The 21,755-nt window shown below is 30.9% G+C and overlaps 3 protein-coding genes and 2 non-coding genes across 6 annotated transcripts; 4 read left to right on the top strand and 1 right to left on the bottom strand.

Annotated features, from left to right (window-relative positions):
• Positions 1 to 72, top strand: TRNAQ-UUG (transfer RNA glutamine (anticodon UUG)). Its single transcript has one exon. It is a non-coding gene; the product is annotated as a tRNA-Gln (tRNA).
• Positions 73 to 1,913: 1,841 nt separating this feature from the next.
• LOC103500022 (uncharacterized) lies at positions 1,914 to 3,989 on the top strand. Its single transcript, XM_008463205.3, has one exon. The coding sequence runs from the start codon at positions 2,037 to 2,039 to the stop codon at positions 3,786 to 3,788; it is 1,752 nt and encodes a 583-aa protein (XP_008461427.2). The 5' UTR covers positions 1,914 to 2,036; the 3' UTR covers positions 3,789 to 3,989.
• Positions 3,990 to 6,728: 2,739 nt separating this feature from the next.
• Positions 6,729 to 10,651, top strand: LOC103499830 (uncharacterized). Of its 2 annotated transcripts, none has more exons than XM_008462945.3 (5): positions 6,729 to 7,243; positions 8,572 to 8,625; positions 8,878 to 8,940; positions 9,041 to 9,109; positions 9,894 to 10,651. In XM_008462945.3, the coding sequence occupies exons 1-5, from the start codon at positions 6,821 to 6,823 to the stop codon at positions 10,167 to 10,169; spliced, it is 885 nt and encodes a 294-aa protein (XP_008461167.2). In that variant the 5' UTR covers positions 6,729 to 6,820; the 3' UTR covers positions 10,170 to 10,651. The 2 variants fall into 2 exon arrangements, with proteins under 2 accessions (XP_008461167.2, XP_050944593.1); XM_051088636.1 differs by lacking the exon at positions 6,729 to 7,243 and adding an exon at positions 7,309 to 8,250.
• Positions 10,652 to 16,058: 5,407 nt separating this feature from the next.
• On the top strand, positions 16,059 to 19,187 carry LOC103499831 (probable receptor-like protein kinase At1g80640). The gene is made up of 10 exons (XM_008462947.3): positions 16,059 to 16,445; positions 16,945 to 17,115; positions 17,222 to 17,472; positions 17,565 to 17,697; positions 17,810 to 17,873; positions 17,963 to 18,059; positions 18,153 to 18,252; positions 18,377 to 18,495; positions 18,583 to 18,672; positions 18,754 to 19,187. Exons 1-10 carry the CDS (start codon positions 16,265 to 16,267, stop codon positions 18,913 to 18,915), a joined length of 1,368 nt encoding a protein of 455 aa, XP_008461169.2. The 5' UTR covers positions 16,059 to 16,264; the 3' UTR covers positions 18,916 to 19,187.
• Positions 19,188 to 19,327: 140 nt separating this feature from the next.
• Positions 19,328 to 19,399, bottom strand: TRNAQ-UUG (transfer RNA glutamine (anticodon UUG)). Its single transcript has one exon. It is a non-coding gene; the product is annotated as a tRNA-Gln (tRNA).
• Positions 19,400 to 21,755: the final 2,356 nt, after the last annotated feature.

Genomic DNA, 21,755 nt, shown 5'->3' with positions numbered 1-21,755 from the left:
GGTTCTATGGTGTAGTGGTTAGCACTCTGGACTTTGAATCCAGCGACCTGGGTTCGACTCCCGGTAGGACCTTCCTTTTTATTTTTATTATTATTTATATTAATATAACTGTTTTCTTCATAAGTAGAAAAGTGTGAAGAAAGAAAGAGAGAAGAGGGAGTGTTTGTAAGGAAAGTGAAGTGTTTATAATAATTCGTTGGAAATCCAATAGAGAAATCATTTCAAAGTCAGTGTCATCATCTCATAATATTATTATTAGGGTTTGAGAAAAATAAAATAAAATAATAAAATTATGTCAACTCTTCCATTTAACTTCTCATCCTCCATCTCTTTCTACTTAAAATTTCACAACAATTTAAACATACTTTAATCCATATTTGTTTCAATATTTTAAAAAAAATACTGAGAATTTGATGTTGGTTTAATGTTACATTGTATTGGATTTTTATTTTTATAAAATAACATATATATATATATATATAGAAATTAGAAAATGAAAATAATTGAAGGGGGGGAAGTGGGAACCAATTAAAAAAGTGAAAAATGAGGGATATGAAAAGAAAGGGATAAAAAGGGACAGCAGAATCCCTTGCATGGATAACTATGTTGATTTTTCATTCCTCTACTCAAACCCTAAGAATTGACATTTGATCTGATTTTTTATTTTATTTTTTTATCTTTATAAATATTATTCTTTTATTATTGTTTCTTTTTAATAATTTTTTTTTTTTAAAAAAATATTTTATTTATTGTTTTTTAAAATATTTATAAGTTTCTCTATTCAAATTCCTTTTCATCAATCATTAATCAAATATCCTAAATAAATTTTGAAAATTGAACAATCCAAGTAATCTCAATCAATCAATCTATCTATCTATATATATATATACACACACTCTGCTGATATAATAATTATTCTTCACATCAATTTAATTCCTTGTCTTTGTCTTGTGTCCCCTAGAAAATGGATGTCAAAATTCAAAATCAATATAATGGTGAAAATTAAAATAAAAATGTATAATATTATTGAAGCTCCAATGCCCTTTTAGATATTCTTGATTACCTTTACTAGGATTAAAATACAATGAAAATGGTCAAAGTGTAAAGAAAATAAAACCGTATGACGTATCATAAAAGATTTTTTTTTTTAAATAGAACAAGATTAACAAATTATTTATATTTTATAGAACAAAAATACTAAAAGACAATGTTGATTACATTTGATTTTCTATCAAATTTAAATATTTTGTTAAATGTTCTATTTTTTACCATTTTCTTTTCAAGATTCGTTTTTTTAATAAGAAAGAAAGTTAGATCGTTTACAAAATATAAAAAACTCTCTGTTAGTCCATTTAAAATCTTTCCCTTTCTATATTTTATAAATAATTGTAACTTTTTTTTTATAAATAAGAATTCCTCTTTTATTATTATTATTATTATTTAGTAGTGGCAAGAGTAGCCACTATTCCTTTAGCTAAATTATTTTTTTAAAAAAATGTTGAGCTAATTTTGTGTGTGAATATCCAAAGTTATTAAAGAATAACAAAATAGATAGTTATCATCAATGCTTTGGTAAAGATTTTAGTAATTTATTTATTATTATAAAGACTACTACCTATTTGATCATTGTGATTCCCAAATCTACTTTATCCTATATATATATATATATATATATATATACAACATATCATATTTTTAGATGTTTTGTGATTTAAAATAAATTTCCTTGGAAAATTGATTTTTTTTTAATTAAAATTGTTTGGCATATTTTTTTAGAAAATGGGCCGACATGTGTGGCATCAGGCCCAAATGAGCCCAACTAAGAATACTAGGGCCCATCTCTCACTTTAAAAAAACAACCTTAATATATATATATATATATTATATATATATAGAAACATGAACGGTAAATCTAAGGTTCTCAGCTTCCATTTTCTACAAGAAAAGAAATAATAATTTATCCAAATCTATATCTCCTCTCCGATTTGATTTTGTTTTCAAAATACATTCTTTCAATCAGAACGAAGACGACAACAATGGAAGAACTTTTCCCATCCTTGCCTGAAGAATGCTGGGAATTGATCTTCAATTTCCTCCTCCACCGCCGTCACACCCACCATTTAGAATCTCTATCACTCGTCTGTAAGCAATTCTTCTCCATCACCAACAAGCTTCGAACTACACTCAGAATCTCCGATTTAACTATCCCCGCTATTCCCCGCATATACTCCAGATTCCCCAACCTCAAACGGATTGATCTTAGCCACTTCAACGGCGTTCTCGATGGCATTCTTGTTGGAATCGCACAATCCGGATTGGATATTGAGTCGCTCGATATCTCTAATCAGAAGACTATTCCGGTTGATGATCTAATGGTATTTGGATCGGCGATGCAGAATTTGAGGGTTTTGGTTTGTTCTAAGATTAAGTTACTACCTGATGAGCATCTGGTTGTGATTGGTAAAGCGTTTCCGAATCTTGAAGAGCTCGATATTAGTTATCCTACTAATGTTCTCGGTTATCATAATTTCGTTGAGATTGAGGGTGAAGTTACGGATTCGGGGTTTCTCGCTTTGATTCAGAGATTGCCGCGTCTTTGTAAGGTAAATCTCTCTGGAATTACGTTTGTTACTGATAAATCACTTCTAGCTCTAGCAACGGGATGTATGATGCTTAGAGAAATAGTGATTTGTGATTGTGATTTCATTACTCGATCGGGTATTGCAAAGGCCCTGTCCCAGAACCCTAATTTGCGTTCAATTTCCGCAAATTGGGTAGGGATGCCCTCTATTCGTTCCGATCTTATTCAATGGTTTGATTCTTTGCAAAATTTAACTTCTCTTGTTCTTTACGATTCAAATATTTCGGATGAAGTCCTGAATTCAGTAGCAAATTCATGTTTGTCATTGAAGAAGTTCGTTCTTTCACGTTGTAGCAACTTTTCGTTATCTGGAATTTTGTTGCTGTTGTACAAGAATCTTCCGATTGAATGGTTTGGTCTTGAAGCAGCTGAATTCCTAACTGATGAATCTGTAAAGGAGTTATCAGAATTTCTCCCAATGGTGAAATTCATAAACCTTAGCAATTGCTCTAATCTGACCTGTTCCTCCTTGTTCATCCTGGCGAGAAACTGCCCTGCTTTAACTAATATAAACATGAAGAATGTTAATCTCAAGAACGAACACTACACAACAGATTTTGTCAACAGTCAACTAATGTCTCTGGATTTATCCGAGAACAAGAATTTATGCAACGAGGGACTGGGAAAAATTGCTTCCAGTTTTCCAAATTTGGAGCTGTTGAAACTGAACCATTGTGGAGGAATCACAGACGAAGGAATTGGAGAGGTTCTGAGTGTATGCACTAAGATTAGGCATTTGGAATTGAATTTCTGTACGGGAATCAAGAACATAGTGATGAAGTTTCAACTTTCAGCAATGGAGGTACTAAGATTACAGAGATTATTAATTGAGGATTCAACATTAGCAATGGTTGGAAGAAGATGCCCTTCTTTAATTCATCTGGATTTGTTGGGGTGTACAAAAGTGACAACAGAAGGGGTGATGGAGGTGGTGAGAAATTGCAGAGGATTGAGGGAAATTAACATTTGGGATTGCTGTGAAATTGGTGTCGGTATTGTTCCATTGATGGTTTTCTCAAGGCCATCTCTGAGGGAGATAGTGCAAACCAATTCTCTTCTTAGTGCTAATCTAAAGAATTTTTTCTTGAGCCATGGATGTGTGGTCTACGATGATGGATCTTTCTGGGATCTAAAGGGCTTCTCCTAGAATAGTCTCTTGTGAGTTTACTGCTTCCTTCCTGCTATGGCTGAAGTCCTAATTGGAGAGAGAGATTTGGTCATCTATGCCTTAACAGGCAGGTTAGCCGTTCTAATTCATTTCAAATTCTCTCTTTTAGGCTAAACTTATCATGATCTAATTGTACATTGAGATTATATTTGAGTAATCGCATAATTTGATAATTACGTATATAGATGATTGTTCTGAGTGCATCTTTAAAAGTAGTGGATGATTGGGCTGTAAAAGGGGAAAATATATATATATATATATATATATATATATATATATATATATATATATATATATATATATATATATATATATATATATATATATATTTTGGAGAAAATTGAAGTATAACTTTTGCAAATGAAATTTTGTTTTTAAAATAGTTTTTGGAGAATATTTTGGTTAAAGACTTGAGATATGGAGATCTTTTCTCTACAAATGAAAGAAGATTCAATCCATCTTCCATCTATAAAGGAAAATAAAAGATTCTTTTCATAAAATCTTCAAAGTATAATTACTCTTTGATAATTTCTTTAGTTGTTTGTTTTCACTTTTAAAAGTGCTTTTTAAAATGATACGTAGAATGATTTTGAATTTCAAAAATACACCGCAATGAAAATTATTTGCAAGAAAAGAGTACTTCGAGGACTAAAAAGTAAATTGAATCCTAAAGTTTTTGACGATTATTTATAAATTTAATGAATACTCCTATAAGTGAACCCAAAAACAAAAAAACCACATTGGAAAAAAGTAGATCATATTTGTTTTATTTATGAAATAATTTGAGATCTCTATGGATTAGTAACCTATTTGTCTTTTCTCTTGTTTGTTATATGGTACGAAATTATGTTCCATCTTTACATTACATAATAACTCAAAAAATAAAACAATCTTAATATATTTTCTTTTATAACTTTTTAATTTATTTTCTTAATTTCCTCCCAAAAAATCTATGGACGAAATTGACCTTTAAATGCTTCGTTTTCTAAAGAGGACAATTGATTGTGATTCTAAACCCAAATGAATAGTCGACTTCTTTCTTTAAAAAATTAAAAAGCCTTTGAAATAAATAAAATCCAACTATGATAATACTTGTACATGTTCGAATTCCACATATGGTAGAAAAAGTTGATATATTGTTTGATAAGACATACTCAATCCTACTTAATGTTGAAATGTCCGATTAATCTAAGAAGCTCCCCGTATTTTCAACATTTAGGAATGCTTTTTGTTTCCAAATTCAAAAAAATCAGAATGTTATAGAAGCTAAAGCCAATCAGCTACCTCATGTCAGAGAAGCTAAATCCCAAACTTTACATCATCTATTTTAACAAATAGAGAGCTAATATAGAAACTACACATAATCGAAACAAAATTCCTTCAACAAATGTATAAAAAAAAGAAAAAGAAAAGAAAGAAAGAGAGTAATAATTAGGAATTAAATGAAAACAAAAAGAACGAAAGTAATAATTGGGGCATTAAATTGGGGAAATCAGACTTAGGATAGAAGGAAGGGGTAGGGATGGTAAATAAGATAAAAGGAGGAAAAAAGAGAGGTGGGTGAGTCACACGTGTGGAGTAGATAAACGGCACGTGTGTTAAAAAGGATATGAAGTAAGGCACGCGCTTCGTACGTTAACGAACTTAAAACCCACACACACCACCCGCCACATTTATGCCTCTTCCACCGCTCCTCTCTTATATTCCCTTTCTTTTTTTCTCTCTTTCAAAACACATTAATTCATTAATTAATTAATTAATTAATTATTGCATTTATAATTCTATTTTTGGTTTATCTCCAAAAGTAATTAAATAAATAAACTATTTTTTGTACTCATGCTTACTAATATGTGTCATATTTTTTATTAATTAAATTATAATTTTTAGAAGTATATGTTTCTAGGGGATTAGAATGAATAAAGGTTAATAAGACAAAAAAAAAAAAAAAAAAACAAATAAGTGTCTTGAAAGTATGAAAAATTAAAAAGAACTAAAATAGAAATATACCATGAAGTTTTTATTTTACCTTATGCATTTAATTTCTATTTCCTAAGACACCCTATCTATTGTCTTAACTTTTGAATTTGATGTGTTTTGTTCTATTAAAATACAATAACAAAAAAAAAAAAAAAGAATCTAAATGATATAATTTAGTAAAAGGCATTAAAAGAACGTTTGGAACAAGAAATTTGTGATTAAAGTACTGGTTATGTTGGTTTGTGTATGAAGTATAAACTATTTTAGTTTGAGTTATAATAATAATGTATGTTTGATGTATAAACTATTATAGTTTAAGAATGAAATAATAAACATTACGATAAATAATAAACATACGATGAATGTAAAGTAGTACAAACTTCATAAAAATAGAAATTTTGAGACACTGTTGATTGTAGCTAATTGGAAACTATAAATTAACATTTACTGGAGCAATATGTAATTATTATAGTCATATAATATTTCTTACCCAAAAACGTCATGTAATGAATTATCAAATCACAATTCACAATCGCATTGTCTCAATCAAGACTAAGTAACGAAAGCCTAAAATAATGCATGACGGTGAAGAATTCAAATGTCATCAACAAAAGCTCAAACTTCATCGTCAAAACAATATAAACGTAACTACTTGTAGTGGTAAAAGAAAAGATCATTTAGAAGAGCAACAAACTCGACATGTTAAGCTAATTAGAGGATAAAAATTGAGTGTTTTTAAATAGAAAATTGAGTTTGCTAAGTTTGAAGACATGAATCAATAACTTAAAATTATAGATTTTTTTTTGTTGATGGATAGTATAATGGGATATGTTAAGCAATTGAGTAGAGTAAAGAAAAGAAAACAAAGATATGGGAGTAGTAGATGGAGTCATTGCCACGTTTCGCAAGGGGAAAGGGAAAAGGGAAAAGGGGAAAGGAAAGAAAAGAAAAGAGAAAGAAAAAAAGGAAAATTGTAGATAGAGAAAGAAGAGAGAGAGAGTAATGGAATTTTGTAGAGAGTAGATGAGGAAGTAATGAACGTGACCATCCACTTCCAAACCCCCCCCCATGGCCCCATCTATATAAACCTCCTTCTTTCCCCATTCCCCACTTTCTTCTCCTTCCGCCACCAAATCCCATTTCCCTCCCTCTCTCTATCTCTCCATACTTTCTCTCTCATCACCGCCGATTTCACCATGTCTGACCTTGAATGGGTCGACGTCGCTCTCTCCGATGACTCCCTCGTCGTCGACTTACTTCTTCGCCTCAACCGTCCACCCTCTCCTCCTCTCCCTCTCGACTGGTCCGTTCGTCAGCCTCGTTCCAAGCCGATTCTTCCTCGCCACACCTCCGATTCCGCCGCCAGAGCCAGTCCCACCACTCCCCTCACTTGGAGCAGCAGCGGCGGCGGCGGCGGCGGCGGATTCGTCGACGCATCCGACGCCGCAAGATCTAAGGTTCCCATTCGTTTCGGTTTCCGTTTTTTTCTTTTTCGGTTGTGTTTCGTTTTTTCATGTTCTGAAAAAGAAAAAAAAAAGAAAAAAAAAATTCAGTCAGTGCATGCGAATATACGAAAATACCCCTCCGTCGGCGACTTATCGGAGTTTGTTTTTTCTGAACCTTTTTCTTCAAACTCCCAATTACGGATCTACCCTTCTTTTTCCCCCCACCGCCGGCGACTTCTCCGGCCGTTTTTTCATAATTATCCGAATACCCATTTCAGCCAATGATGAAATGGAACCACCCCTTTTCTCTTTTCTCCAAATGGATGACCTCTGTTGGACGCAAATGGGTCAAAAAGAGTGGGTAGTAATGGCATTCCCAAAAAGGGTATTTTGGTAATTAGGATATTACACAACAAAAGAAAGAAATGCCACACACAAGCCAGTGTAAAAGAGTCAAACCCCTTTCTTTTCTTCCCCAATAAACTCCACCTGGAATATAAGATTATAGAGATATCCCCCAAAAGTAATAGTCAAACCCTAGTTTGTACCACAAGGGTCATATTCGTCATTCACCCCTAAAAGGGCCCCTCTTTATCGGTGGCGTGTTTCCGTGGCAATGAAGTCTGTGTGCAAACGGTGTTGGTGGTTGTGCCCTTTTTATGTTTGGTTTATGAAAAAATTATACACAAAAAAACCTTTAAAAGAATCCACCGTGGTCGTTTCTATCTTAACTTTGTTGTTTTGCTTCATCTCTACCCTTCATTTCCTCTTAATCTGACAAAAGTCTCTGTTTTTTTAATGGTTTAGATATATTAGATTCTTTGGTGTGGTCAAAAGGTCTCGAGTGTTCTTTTTTTTAAATGGTGCTGTTTTGTTTTTCATTTCTCTTCCATGACAGCCTGTGATCCTAAACTTTTTCCCCTTTTTTCTTATAAAACATAGATTTTTGTGTCTGGAAAATGGTACAACAACGTTTTTCTTTTAGCCCCATTTTGATGAACTACAAACTAAACTTAGTGGTTGATTTTTGTTTGATACTTTTTTCCCCTTTAATAAACTCCATTAAAAGTTACTTGGGTTTAACAAACTTAGAGCTTGTTCATTGTGTGTTTGGTGGGGGGAAGGGCCCCACTTGTGGAAAAAGAAAAAGAGAGAATCCAACTTGTGAAATGGGGCATCTCTAATTCAATGCTTTTTCTTGATTGGTTGTATTGGGTATTAGTGGATATGATAATTAGAAGTAGTTGTTAGTAATTAGGATACAATTGTTGGTTTCCGTAACTGTTTAGTTTATAAGTTGACTGAGTGATGAGTTTTTGAATGGTTTGTTTGTTTGGCAGATTGCTGGTAAGAGTGAAGTAGTTGCAACAATGAAGAGGCCAAGAAAGAAAAAAGTATGGTTTTTTTTTTCTATCACCAATAAATTCCCATTTCCCAATTCCCAAATCCCCACTTTATTCTTTCTTTCTTTGTTGTCTTCTTGCTTTCGTTTTTCACCCTTATCTTTTTCCTCTTCCCTTTTTGGTTATTGTGTTAGATTCTGAGTTTATTTCCTTTTTTGGGTGTATCCATTGGCCATATACTCATATTAGCTTTAGTTTGTGTTTTGGATAATGCCTGATTATTGTGTTCATGGTGGATGGCAGACATTAGGAGAACTTAAAGAGGAGGAAGTTTTGCTATTAAAGGAAAGGAGAAGCTTGAAAGATGTATGTTTATTTTTTTATTGTGAGAAAATAGGAATTGTCATCTAACTTTCGTCGGTTTCGGTCGTCTTCTTGCTTAAGTTCTTTCATTTTATAAGGGCAGGCCTTGGCTACCTTGAGGCTTTCCGTGGAAAAACAAAGGGCTATGAATGGAAGCTTGAAGAAATTGAAGGTGAATCTTCATATTTTTCATATTCTTCTTGTATATTTCTCTTTATTAAATGTGATTGAGGAAGTTGCATTTACTTCTTATTCCTACTTGAAATTATTATTATTATGACTGAAAAGCCTCTGCTTTAGCTTAATTGCGCTTTTCTTTCTCTTTGCCTTTGCCCCTTTTATTATGTCCTTTTTGCTGATGTTTGTATCTGTTAAGTTTAGATTTATGGTTTGTGGTGGAGGTCAAGTAGAGAATCAATCCATTGCCTTGTTTAAGTGATGAGTGTTTTCTCAACTGATTCTTTGTTTAAATAGTCATCAAGTAGTCTAATTTTTTTGTCTTCTTAAACTAAAAGTACTTCTATCGAGTGGGTAGTTTTATGAGGAACAACTTTATTTCTGGAAAAGATGCCATTCTTCGCAACAAAGCATAAGAAAAAAAAAAAAGAGACTATCCCAAATGGTTAACCAAACAAAAGCTTAAGCTATTTTTCAAGGAGCAGTACTTGGTGGCATCCCGAGCCACACCCATTTTTTGACTCCAACCACAGATTTTCCTAACTTTTTTCTTTTTGAAAACTTCTTTTTAAACAGTTACTTTGATGTTGCCACAACAAAAGTCATGTCACATGTGAATGCAGCCCGGAGATGTGTTGCAGATATTGATCTTAACAATTAGATTCTCAGCTTTTAGCTGATAAATAGAGAATATTGCAATGACACTAATTACCTGAAGAAGCTTCTTAGCTATCTTAATGTGTTACAGAAGCTAAATTGCACTTTTTGATATTCTACAGCTTGATCTCGAATCACAGCAAGCGATTGAAATGGTTGTAACATCTGCTGTTCCAGGGGAAGCAAATTCCAACCAACCTCAACAACTGCAGACGCCATCAAGATCAATTTGCAGCACAACACCCATTGGAGCCGATGCTTCTTACCAATTAACAATGCCAAATGTTTCTTGCAAACTACAAGAGATTGGAACTTTAGGGACCGTTCGTTTATTACCCGATCTTAATTTGCCTTTTCAGGAGGATTCTAGCACCGAGGCCCTATACCGAATGAGCTAGGCAGATTCAACAGAATGAGCAAATATTAAGCTTTTCCTTAACCGAGAGGGAAAAAAATTGACAACCAACGAGGACGAGGAGAGGGCATTTGCTTCTTAATAAGATGTTCCTAAATCCTAACCCTGCCATAGGCTTCAGTTACTTGTAACTGTAATTAACAAAACCAATTTTCTCAGCTGCATATTCATATAACATCCCTTTTCTCCCTTTCCATAGTACCCCAAAAAAAAAAGAAAAAGAAAAAAGAAATCGAGAACAGATCCGTGTCGAGACCCCCGAAAAACCCTTTAGCTCTTTAGTTATATTATTCATTCTGCATATGCTTATTATATTCTTTGGAGCCACACCCTCTCCCCCTCTCCTTCATCTCAGAGACTCAAAAGAGATTGATTACAAACACTGTAATTATTATTATTAGATAAAAAGCAAACAAGATTCTGTGTTCTCTACATCTAATTTTTAATGTCATTTCATTTCTTCAATCCCCCTTTTTTAACGTTTCTCTTCATCACTTATATGATCAAGTGAGCAATCTTTGCACCATTTACAAGCCTACAGAAGCTTCAAAACTTGGAAAATTCAATAAACAGCAATTGCCCAATTTTTGTGGCCAATGAGATGAAGGGAATGAGCATAATGAGGAATTGCACACAAAATGATAATCATATTTAATTAAGTCAATACTCACTCATTACTAATTAAAGAAGTTTCTTTTCCCCATTTAGGTGAAAAAAAAAATACCTTGTACAAAAATAAACAAATAATGTAATAAATACTACATATTCTGTTTCCTTTGAATTGGGTAAAACTCACATTTTAACCAAATCATAACCAATAAAACCTATGAAATTGGCAAATGGATCTCTCTTTTTCTTTCACTCTATAGGAGGAGGGGAATCACTTTGGGTTTTTAAAGTATAATTATAAAAATAAGTTTTTAAATTTCCTTTAGGAACCGTTTTGGATTGTAAATATTATATTTTACGACCATTGTTATTTATGGAATTTAAATTTATGTCTTAAACTGTGTTAAATTTTAATCAAAATTAAATAAATAATCATTAAATGCAAGATTGATGTAATTATTAATTAAAATTAGCATTATTTACTTAATTAATTATTTAATCAATTAAAAAAAAGAAATGAATACTTTTATATTCGACATTTATTAAACATAATTAAATTATTTAAAGCGATAAATAATAGCAAATATTAAAACTATTTTTCAACCCTTTAAAATTTTTGCTATCTTTTTTAAATAATTTCATTCTTTATTCTATTCATAATCATTTCTCTTATTTTAAACTAATTCTAATAATAACTAATTAAAATACTGATAATTAAATAGTTAAGCAATAAAAAAATTATATTTGTACTTAGTAATTAATAAAAACGAATAATATACTCCGGAAATTAATTAATTTATATTTTTAGTGCTCAATCTCATGATTGTGCAAAAGTATTAAAAGGACCTATGCCATTAAAAAAAAAAAAAAAAAAAAATCTAACCAAAGTTGCAATAAATAGTCCCAAATTTAATCACAATTGATACTAAAGAAAGTTAAAAGAGCCAAAAGAAAGAAAAGGTTTTTGTTCCTTTTCTTTTTCTTTTCCCTTCTTTGAGAAAGAAGTTCTTGAACTCAAAACACAAAATGTCTCAAAGTCTTCCCTATCACTTCCTCTCCATTGCTTTCTTCATTACCTTTCACCTCTTCTTCAAACATTCGTACACGCGTACCTCGATTCCATCTCTCCAAAATGGAGAATGAGGTCGGGATGGGAGATTATAAATTCCCACAGAGACGGATGGAGAGTACATGCTCGACCCTGTCCCATGTCGCCACCCTTATTAATATCTCTTTATTTCTCAACGATGAGAACATCGTCCTCTTAAGCCTTTTTATTTTACTTTTCTCCTTTAACTTTTGACAAAAGTTGTGATTTTAAGAAGACTCCAAATTGGTCATTTATTTATTTCATGTCATGCATTTATTTCTTCCCTTCCTTTTAAGTTCAACAAGACAAGTGGTGGTGATGAATGGAAGATGTAACACTTAGATATATGCATTGATTAGTGAAATTGATTACATTAATTGATTTCCAAACTATCGTGTATTCTAACGTAAACACGAGTATTCCTAAACTCTATTTTTAGACATCAATCATAAATATTATCCCTCGTTAACATGTTTAAGAGAAAAAAGTTCTCATACTAATTACGATCGAGATTTTTTTTATTTCGATTTAATTTGATGTATTGTCACTCACCTTCTACAGCTATAGCTAGAGAGGACACAAAGGAGAGGTGGGATCATTTTGATGTCAATTATTGTACTTTTAAATTGGTTAGATTTCTTTTTACTACAATTTTAATATACTCAAAATTTTGTATATATTTATTTGAATAAAAGTGATATACATCAATATTGAGTTATTATTTTTTTTAAAAAAAATTCAATAATTGAGATGAAATAAAATTTGTAATGAATGGTTTATCTATTAATATGAATTAATATTGAGAGATTTGAAGTAATAAGAATTATTATTATTATTATTGGTTGATTTGAATGTCAAATCAAGAAAAAGAGAAATTCTAAAAATAAGTTTTTTAAGTACACATTTATTGCCATATTCATTTCTGCTAGCGGTTTAATAATTACATGTATATCTTTTCAATTGAATTATGAATTTAATTATGACTCAACAAAACATAGGCCCCCATTCCATTCCATTCCATTCATTCATCAAATAAAATCATTAATTCAATTGCTTTTTGTTATTTCCATTTTAAATACCACTAATCCAAATCTACACTATTAAAATTATTTTGAATTTACCCATATAAAATAATGTATGCTTTGAATTTTATATTAACAAAATTGATGTAAAAAAAGTTTACAATTTCTTAACCTTGATGAGGTATACAATTAATTTAGGAGTGTAAGAATAATCCAAGTAACTCGACAACTTAGATAGTTTAAAATGTAGGTTAAGTCTGGTCGAAAAATTCTGGTCAACCTAACTCAACACAAATTAATAAATAAAAATTATATATATATATACACATATATAATTTTTATTTATTTATTTAATAAAAGTTGAACAATCTTATAAGTTTCAAGAATTTTTTTTTTAGTTTTTTTTTTTTTTTTTGCTTAACTTGACGTGAAATATATGATTTATGTTTGATGATTTCCATTTACAAACATTAAAAAAAAAAATAATAATATAACCCAACAACCAAAAACTCATATTTTATGGTTGGATTGGAAACGTAATTCGGATCATTCGAGTTAGAAACCTAACCAACTAAAAAATATGAGTTGAGTTGAGAATGTCTCTTAGTAACTAATCCATTTACACTCCTACTTTTATCCATTGATAAATAATACATTTGTACGTTTATTTATTTCAATCTTGTGTTATATGATAACGACGATCGAATATGACACGAACAAACAAACAAAAAAGCAAATAAAGGGTGTGGATATAATGAAAGTATTGAAGGTAATTAAGAAGATCCTTAAACAAAGGAGGGAAGGGAATAGTGAAAGAAAGAAAGGAAGGAAGAGTTAAGAAAAGAAAATGTTTGTTGGGTTTTAGGGAAATTAGGGTAAGGAAGCAATTACTTGGGATTCCCACATTTATAAAGCACATGCATGTTTTCTTTCAATAATGGGCCTCCCCCCCTCCCCCCCTATTGTACCCTAAATATAATAATATCCTTTTTCCTTTTTCTTTTTTATTCTCTCTTTCTTTCTTTTTTTAAATCAATTTTAAGTTTGTGGACAAACTCTACTGTTTATTCTCTCTCTCTCTCTTTCTTTCTTTGTTTTTTACTTTGATTTCTTTAGATTATTCAAAAGTCTAATTATTGAAAATTGAAACTTGAAAAATAAAATATAAAGCTAAGTTTTTTTTTTTTTTAATTTAGAAATTAGATAAAAGAAAAAAGGGTAAGAGTGGGAGCAGGTAGCCCACTGCGTATCTGTCAGTGAATGAAGTTTGGGATTCTTGTTTTTTTCTTTTTTAATTATCTTTTTTCAAACAATAATAATAATAATTATTATTATTTATTTATTTATTTATTATGATTATCTTTGTTGGCTTCAAATTATGAACGTAAAATGCACTCAACTCAACCAATTTTATATATTGTTTTTCTTTTTTTTTTTTTCAATATCTACCGACTCCTAGAATTCAAAATTCATATGTTAAAATATTCGATATTTATACTTGAAGAAATGATAGTAACCACGGCGAGAAAAAATTATAGAAAAAATAAGAGACGATTGTTATTTTGATTTTAGTCTTCAAATTACAAAGAATAAGTTGCTTCAAAGAAAAAAAGGAAAAGAGTATGTATTTATGGTGTAGATTTTAATTAAGGGTTTTTTTTCTCTTATATATAAATAATTTAAAAATTGATCTATAAACTAATTTTGTTTTAAATAATTATACGAAATTGTAAATTAAAAAATAAAGAAAATGTTTGTTTTTGAAAGCACATGAAACTAAACACAATACATATTTGTAAATTAAAATTTTATAGAATTGGTTCCATTTAAAATTTTCTAAATATTTAATTTAATGTATGTTATAATTATCGAAATATTTATAAATATAATAAAATTTTATAACCCACCAATCATAGATATTAATTATCACTAACAGACATTTATAGGTATCTATCAGTGATAGACGATAATAGTTTTGGAAAATAAAGTAATTAACTTTTTTGGAAAATAAAGTTAAAAAAAAAAAAAACGAAATGGAATTTTCACGGTAATTACCTTTGAAATCAAACTTTTTTTTTTTTTTTTGTTTTGTTAATGATTTGCAATGACTTCAAATATACTTTTGAAGACAATCCTATATAAAGTGAAAGAAAGAAGAAAAAGCAAATATCTTTATGAACCTAAAAAAAAGGCTTTTTTTGAAGGTATTATTTTTGGACCATGGGATTGTGATTTAAGTAGACAATGATCACATGAGAATTGTGAGATGTCACAAGTAAAAGCTAACATATTATCTCATTTCTCATCAACAAACATTAATGCCAATGCCATTCTAGCTTCCTTTTTTATTATTATTTCTTTCTTTCCCCCTCAAATTAAACCTAAATCCTAACCAATACTTTCCTCTTCTAAATAAACATTTCAATCAATATGTAAAGCATTCTTTATGTATTATTATTATTATTATTATTATTTAAATTGGAATTATTAATTAATAAAATAACATTAAAAGTTTCAAAATTTTGGAATGATGAAAGGATGTTAGAGACATAAAGAAATAAAAGATGATGATTTATAAAAACAAAGGTCCTAACTTTATCTTGTTAAACAAATGAAGCTTTATCCAATTTTTAAAGCGAAATTAAAAGGGTAATTAAGGAATACTAAAATTGATTAATAAGGAATTCGAACTTTCCATAAGGGATAAAGAAAAAGAAAAAGAAAAAGGAAGAAAGAACAAAGCAATTTAAACCATTTTATTGAAAATTTCAAAATCATGGGGTGCCCTCAATCAGCAGTAAAAAGAAAATATTTTCTTCAAAATACAGGCAGATTACAAAATTTATTTGTAATTGATAAAAGAGGATTTGTATGGTTTATATTAGCTCTTGGAGATTAGTTTATTATTAGAGAAAAAATAATGAGTAAAACATGTTATAGAAATGTTAAAAGAGTTAGAAATTTTGAGATTTTAAATAACGTAAATACATATATGTTCGAGACATTCCAATAATTTGATTAATAATATGGAAAACATGGATAAAGTTGTCTTTTTTATTGTTTTTTTTTTTTTTTTTTGCCCAATTTTGAATGATTAATAATAATAATAATAATAATAAAAAGGCACTGTCAAAGCTTCGTCCACTCTCCACAACCCCACATATTTAGCAGGTCTCTTCCTTCATGTTCATTTCAAAAATTTTACCCTTTTCCAACAACTGGTTGAAACTTTTGAACCTAAAAATACAAAACCAAAAAAGAAAAAAAAAAAAAAAAAAGAAGGTGTTTTCTTGGTTTGGCTGAAGCAGTGATTTTGTCTGTTGTGTGAGGCAGAGTGAAGTAGAGAAGAGGGTTCAAATGGGAGAGAAATTAGGAGTTTGTGCTATGAATCTTCTTCCCATGTGGGTTTTCTATTCTTTGTTCTCAATAATTGATGCCAGACAACACCTTCCTGGTTTCTCAATTTCTTCCACTGTTTTTGCTTCTCACTCACAACCCATCTCTCTCATTGTAGCCAAAATGGAAGCTCAATCCCCAGGTTTTGTGTTCTCTTCTCTTCTCTCCTCTTTTTTTTTTTCCTCTGTTGCATGTTTCTTTGATTTCATGAATTTCCTCATCTGGGTTTTGTGGGGATTTGACTTTTGCTTTGTGTTCTGTTTGGAATTTTAAATTTGAAATGGCTACTAACTAGAAGAATGTTTATCTCTTTATGTGGGGTTGGGTGTAGGGTGTGAAAATTACTGTTGTTATTTATATGGCATGAGATGAGATGAGATGTTCATGTCTATGAGTTTTCCATTTCAAAATGGGTACTAGAAGAAAAGGTCAAAAATTTCTGGGACAGTTTATGTATCTATCTAGACAAGAGACATGTAGGCTATATTGTGAAGAGGTTTTTAACACCTTTTATTTCTTGCTGGTCCCTAATGTCTTTAAAATACTGGATTTTAATGTCCAATTGTTTTCCCCATTTTGGTGTTTTGTGTTCGTTGTAGCTATATAAATGTGTTGTTCAAGCTCGTTTTGTTATCATACAGGAGTTGCTGAGGTTAAAGTAGTTCACCATCAAGATTTGAACAAGAGAATTCTTATTGCATTGATTATTTCTTCCACTCTTCTTGGAGCTATACTGCTGTTCCTTTTGTGTTTTTGGATATATCGTCGAAAAACGTCGAGCAATGATGATGCAAAGTGTCAAAAGAATTTGGGTACTTTCCTTTCCCATTAGTTTGATTATGCTCTTTTCTTGCTTTATAATCAGCAGGAATTTAAACCAACTTATAATCTTGTTTTCTCTTTGTTGATGATTCGAAGAGGCTTCGAAAGGGACGGCACTAAATCCCATAATATCTAGATTTAACTCTTTGAGGTTGGCTAACTTTAAAGGTTCGGTTTCCACTATCGACTATAAATTGTTGGAAGCAGCCACTGATAATTTCAGCAAAAGCAATGTTTTGGGTGAAGGCGGTTCGGGGCACGTTTACAAAGCTTGCTTCAATGATAAATTGCTGGCAGCTGTGAAGAGAATAGACAATGGAGGACTGGACGCTGAAAGAGAATTCGAGGTAATTAATTGATCAAACGTTGATTACTTGCTTGCTTTTCGTGTTTGTGTTTGTGAATTTCTTCTTGAAGAGCTTAGTTTATAATTTGGCAGAATGAGGTGAACTGGTTGTGTAAAATACGACATCAAAATGTGATCAAACTCTTGGGGCACTGCATTCATGGCGAGACACGGTTTCTCGTTTATGAGATGATGCAGAATGGATCTTTGGAGTCTCAACTGCACGGTATGATTTTCCTTTCTTTTGTGGTGTAAATGAAAATGCGAAGTGTCAAGGGCTGAACATTTTGAAGTCAAATTGACTTAACATTCCAAAAATTTATTGTTTCATCTCTTAGGACCGTCTCACGGATCAGCTTTAACTTGGCATATTCGGATGAAGATTGCTGTTGATGTTGCGAGGTAAATCCATCATTCACATAGATTGCTCTTGCTCTGTATTTTCTCTGTATCAACATTCAACGTAGAATCCCCACTGCTTACATTATTAGAGGCTTGGAATATCTTCATGAGCATCGAAATCCTCCTGTTGTCCATCGGGATTTGAAATCGTCGAATATTCTTCTAGATTCCGACTTTAATGCCAAGGTATATTCTTCACACAACCGGCTTAATTGCCCATTTTAGTTTGTAGCTAAAACTTTGAGAAGGTTTCTCATTCAATCACTTTCCTTGATCCAGCTCTCTGACTTTGGCCTTACTGTCAACTTGGGAGCTCAAAATAAGAACATAAAGCTCTCGGGGACTTTAGGTTACGTCGCCCCAGAATACCTTTTAGACGGTATGCAAGATCCTCTGAAGTTTTGACGTTGCCACCATAATATCTTGAAAGTTTGTTATTCGTTTTGACTTTTGAGTTCCAATTTTCTGATACAAAAACTATTTTCATGGCCATTATTTTCCAGGTAAACTAACAGATAAAAGTGATGTCTATGCATTCGGAGTTGTCCTTTTGGAGCTTTTGACTGGGAAAATGCCTGTCGAGAAGATGGGACCTACTCAATCTCAATCTCTAGTTTCATGGGTAGCTTATATTTTTCTTTCTCCGTCAGTTTTTTCCGTTGCATCAATTGCTATCAGCTTCTTGAACTTTCTCATCCAACCAATGTAGGCAATCCCACAGCTCAGTGATAGATCAAAGCTACCGAAAATTGTCGATCCCGTGATAAGGGACACAATGGATTTGAAGCACCTATACCAAGTTTGTTCATTCCTTTTACTCTTGTTCAATCTGTTGATACTTTTTTCACCCCATTCTTAGCTTCTACTAAAACTCAAACAGGTGGCTGCTGTAGCTGTTTTATGTGTACAATCAGAACCAAGCTATCGACCATTAGTTACCGATGTTTTACATTCCCTCATCCCTCTCGTACCTGTAGAGCTCGGAGGATCTCTAAGAATTACAGAACCTCTGCATCCAAAAGTGCCTCCATCGACCCACTAAATGATTGGAGGAAACTGAATTCATTTGCTTAGTTCAATCACGTAATACACAGGTCGAACGGAAAAGCTTCCATTTCGTGTCGTCGAGATGCAGATTTTGGTGTTACAAGACAGTTCTTTTGTTTTTTTCCCATCTTTTTTGCCATTTGTTTTACTCTGATTAATCTTGATCAGATGGTGTCTTTTGGAGATTTACAAATGAAAAATATGTAATTGAGAGGAGGCAGTTTTCTTGCAATCTTAGCAGCTGTAAGTTAAGAAAAAGAGGGGGGGGGGGGGGGGGGGGAAATGGTATTTTTGAAGTTTGATTATGAGCTTCAACTATTTCTCAAGTTCATATGAAATGAAGTTATTGTTCACACATTGCCAAGTAGAAAAGAACAGAAAATAATAACAACCTTTTTTTAAAAAAAAGGTCCTACCGGGAGTCGAACCCAGGTCGCTGGATTCAAAGTCCAGAGTGCTAACCACTACACCATAGAACCCTCTTTATTTTTAAGAAAGTGAAATTATCGATGACACAATAGCACCAACATTAATACGAAATGACTCAATCATAGAAATTGAGTGAACTTGTATCACAAAGTACGACTCCTCTAATGCCTAAAATGCATTATCGCGTACAACTCTAATGTTTATAATCAATAGTTAGCCTAATGTTAATTTTTATTATAAAAAAAATTTCGATCGAAATGAATAACGCATTAGGGCTTTCATAACGAACAAAATTTTGATATTTGTATGTGATGTTAGGAAAATGTCAGTTTTCACTTATTTTTCAGGATTTAGTCACTTTTTAGGCTATTTTTCAAATGTACTTTACAGTAATTTTTTAGTGTCATATTTGTAAAATGTACTTTATATAGTAATTTCGTAATGATCGCAAAGGGGAATCCCGTCGTGGGCTTAAGTTAATGGGCCTTTTACTACTCGGTTCGGTCCAAATACAAAACTCAAACCCTTTCGGTCCAAAATTTTTATTTTAAACATATAATTCAAAATTTATATTTCGTTAAACAAAATTTTTAAAGAAAAATTATTATAAAAGAAAAAATTGTTGAAAATATTTGTAGTTGATTTTTTTTTTAATAGAAAACAAACATAAAATTTAAATTCATAATAGATCAATTAAAGTTATTTTCAATATTCAAAGACCTATTAGTGAAATTGAAAATTTAAAGGCTTTTAAGTGACTAAATTTGTAATTTCTTAAACAAACTTATGTTTGATGCATTTGTATTATTATTTGAATTTTTATAATATGGAGTTGCTAAACAATTGGGCTCAAACTTTGATATATAAAAATATTAAGAAAGGTATAAACTTGTGAAGCACAATAATATAGGAAAAGCTTCAATTGTGACTAATTTTCTATTCTTTTCACAAACAAAAGCAATCTATTTAGGAATAAATCAAGGGGTAGGATAAGGTAGGGGCAAGTTTAGGTTTTTATACTAATTTTATTTAATATGTGTTTTCATTTCTCCACCTCTAAAAATATTATATATATGTATACACAGATGTGTGGGTCTTTTTTAAAATATGACAAAGAACAAAATATTTACACTATATAGAACAATTTCAAAAATGGAAAAAACCAACAAGCTCATAATAGAGAATACAAAAAATGCACCGTCGACCATGTCGTCAACAATGCGCGTAATAAATTTGGTACATGATCGTTTAGATTTGACTATTGTTTGGTACGTTTAGATTTGGTTATCCAAACCTAAACGGTTTATTTTTTCAATTTTATCATTTAATTTGGTTCAACTATTTTTTTAATTTGGTTACACGATCATTTTTATTTAATTACACGATTATTTAAATTTAGTTACACAATCCTTTAAATTTGGTCATTTAGATTTGGGGGCCCAAATCTAAACGATTTTTTTCTTCAAAATTTGGTATAAGATTGTTTACATGATCGTTTTTTTTTTTTTCAAGATTCTCTGGTATACGATTGTTTAGATTTGGCTAAACGATTTTTTTTTTTTTTAAATCTTTTGTATATGATTGTTTAGATTTGTTTACGCAATCGTTTATTTTTTACACGATCATTTAGATTTGGTTATTCCAATCTAAATGATTTTTTTAAAGATTATTTGTACACAATATTTTGGATTTGGTTACCCTAATCTAAACGATGTAACAAAATAGGAGGAAAAGAAGCAAAAAAAAGAAAGACGACGAAAAGAAATTTCGCAATGAAAAAAAAAAGAAGAAAAAAGACGATAGAAAGACTCCAGATTTAGTTACCCAAATCTAAACGACGTAAATAAAAGAAGAGGAAAAAAAGAAAGACGATGTAAAGAAATCGCAACGAAAAAAAGAAAAAAAGAAAGATGATAGAAAGAAATCACAATGAAATGTGAAAAAAGACGGAAGAGAAAACTTGAAATATTTAAAAAGTAGTTTGTTATATTTATAAAAAAATTATATATATATATATATATATATAATATATATATATATATATGTATATATTTAACATTTATTTGGTTTTTATGATTTAATTACTCGTTTTATATATATATAAAATAACTAAATCTAGTCTCTTGCAAAGAACCCTTTCTTTTATTTTCATCTTTATTTTATACTTTTAAAATGTACTGTTAATCTTGTTTGTTTGCATCATACATGTTTTGATTTGTTTCAACTTACTCTTAGAAAGTGATTACCTCTTAATCTGTGTGTGTCAAGTTCTAACAAACATTTTATAAACAACAAATTTAAAATTGTTAGAGGTTGAGGATATGACTTGAACTTAGTTTTGCCTAGAAATTATATGATAGAAAAAAAATATGAAGGAGATAAAAATACATATTTAAAAAATAATTA

Source organism: Cucumis melo, chromosome 1, assembly GCF_025177605.1.
Source record: "Cucumis melo cultivar AY chromosome 1, USDA_Cmelo_AY_1.0, whole genome shotgun sequence".
NCBI lineage: Eukaryota > Viridiplantae > Streptophyta > Magnoliopsida > Cucurbitales > Cucurbitaceae > Cucumis > Cucumis melo.
The sequence above is the reverse complement of the archived record's forward strand: the minus strand, read 5'-3'. Positions and strand labels throughout refer to the sequence as shown.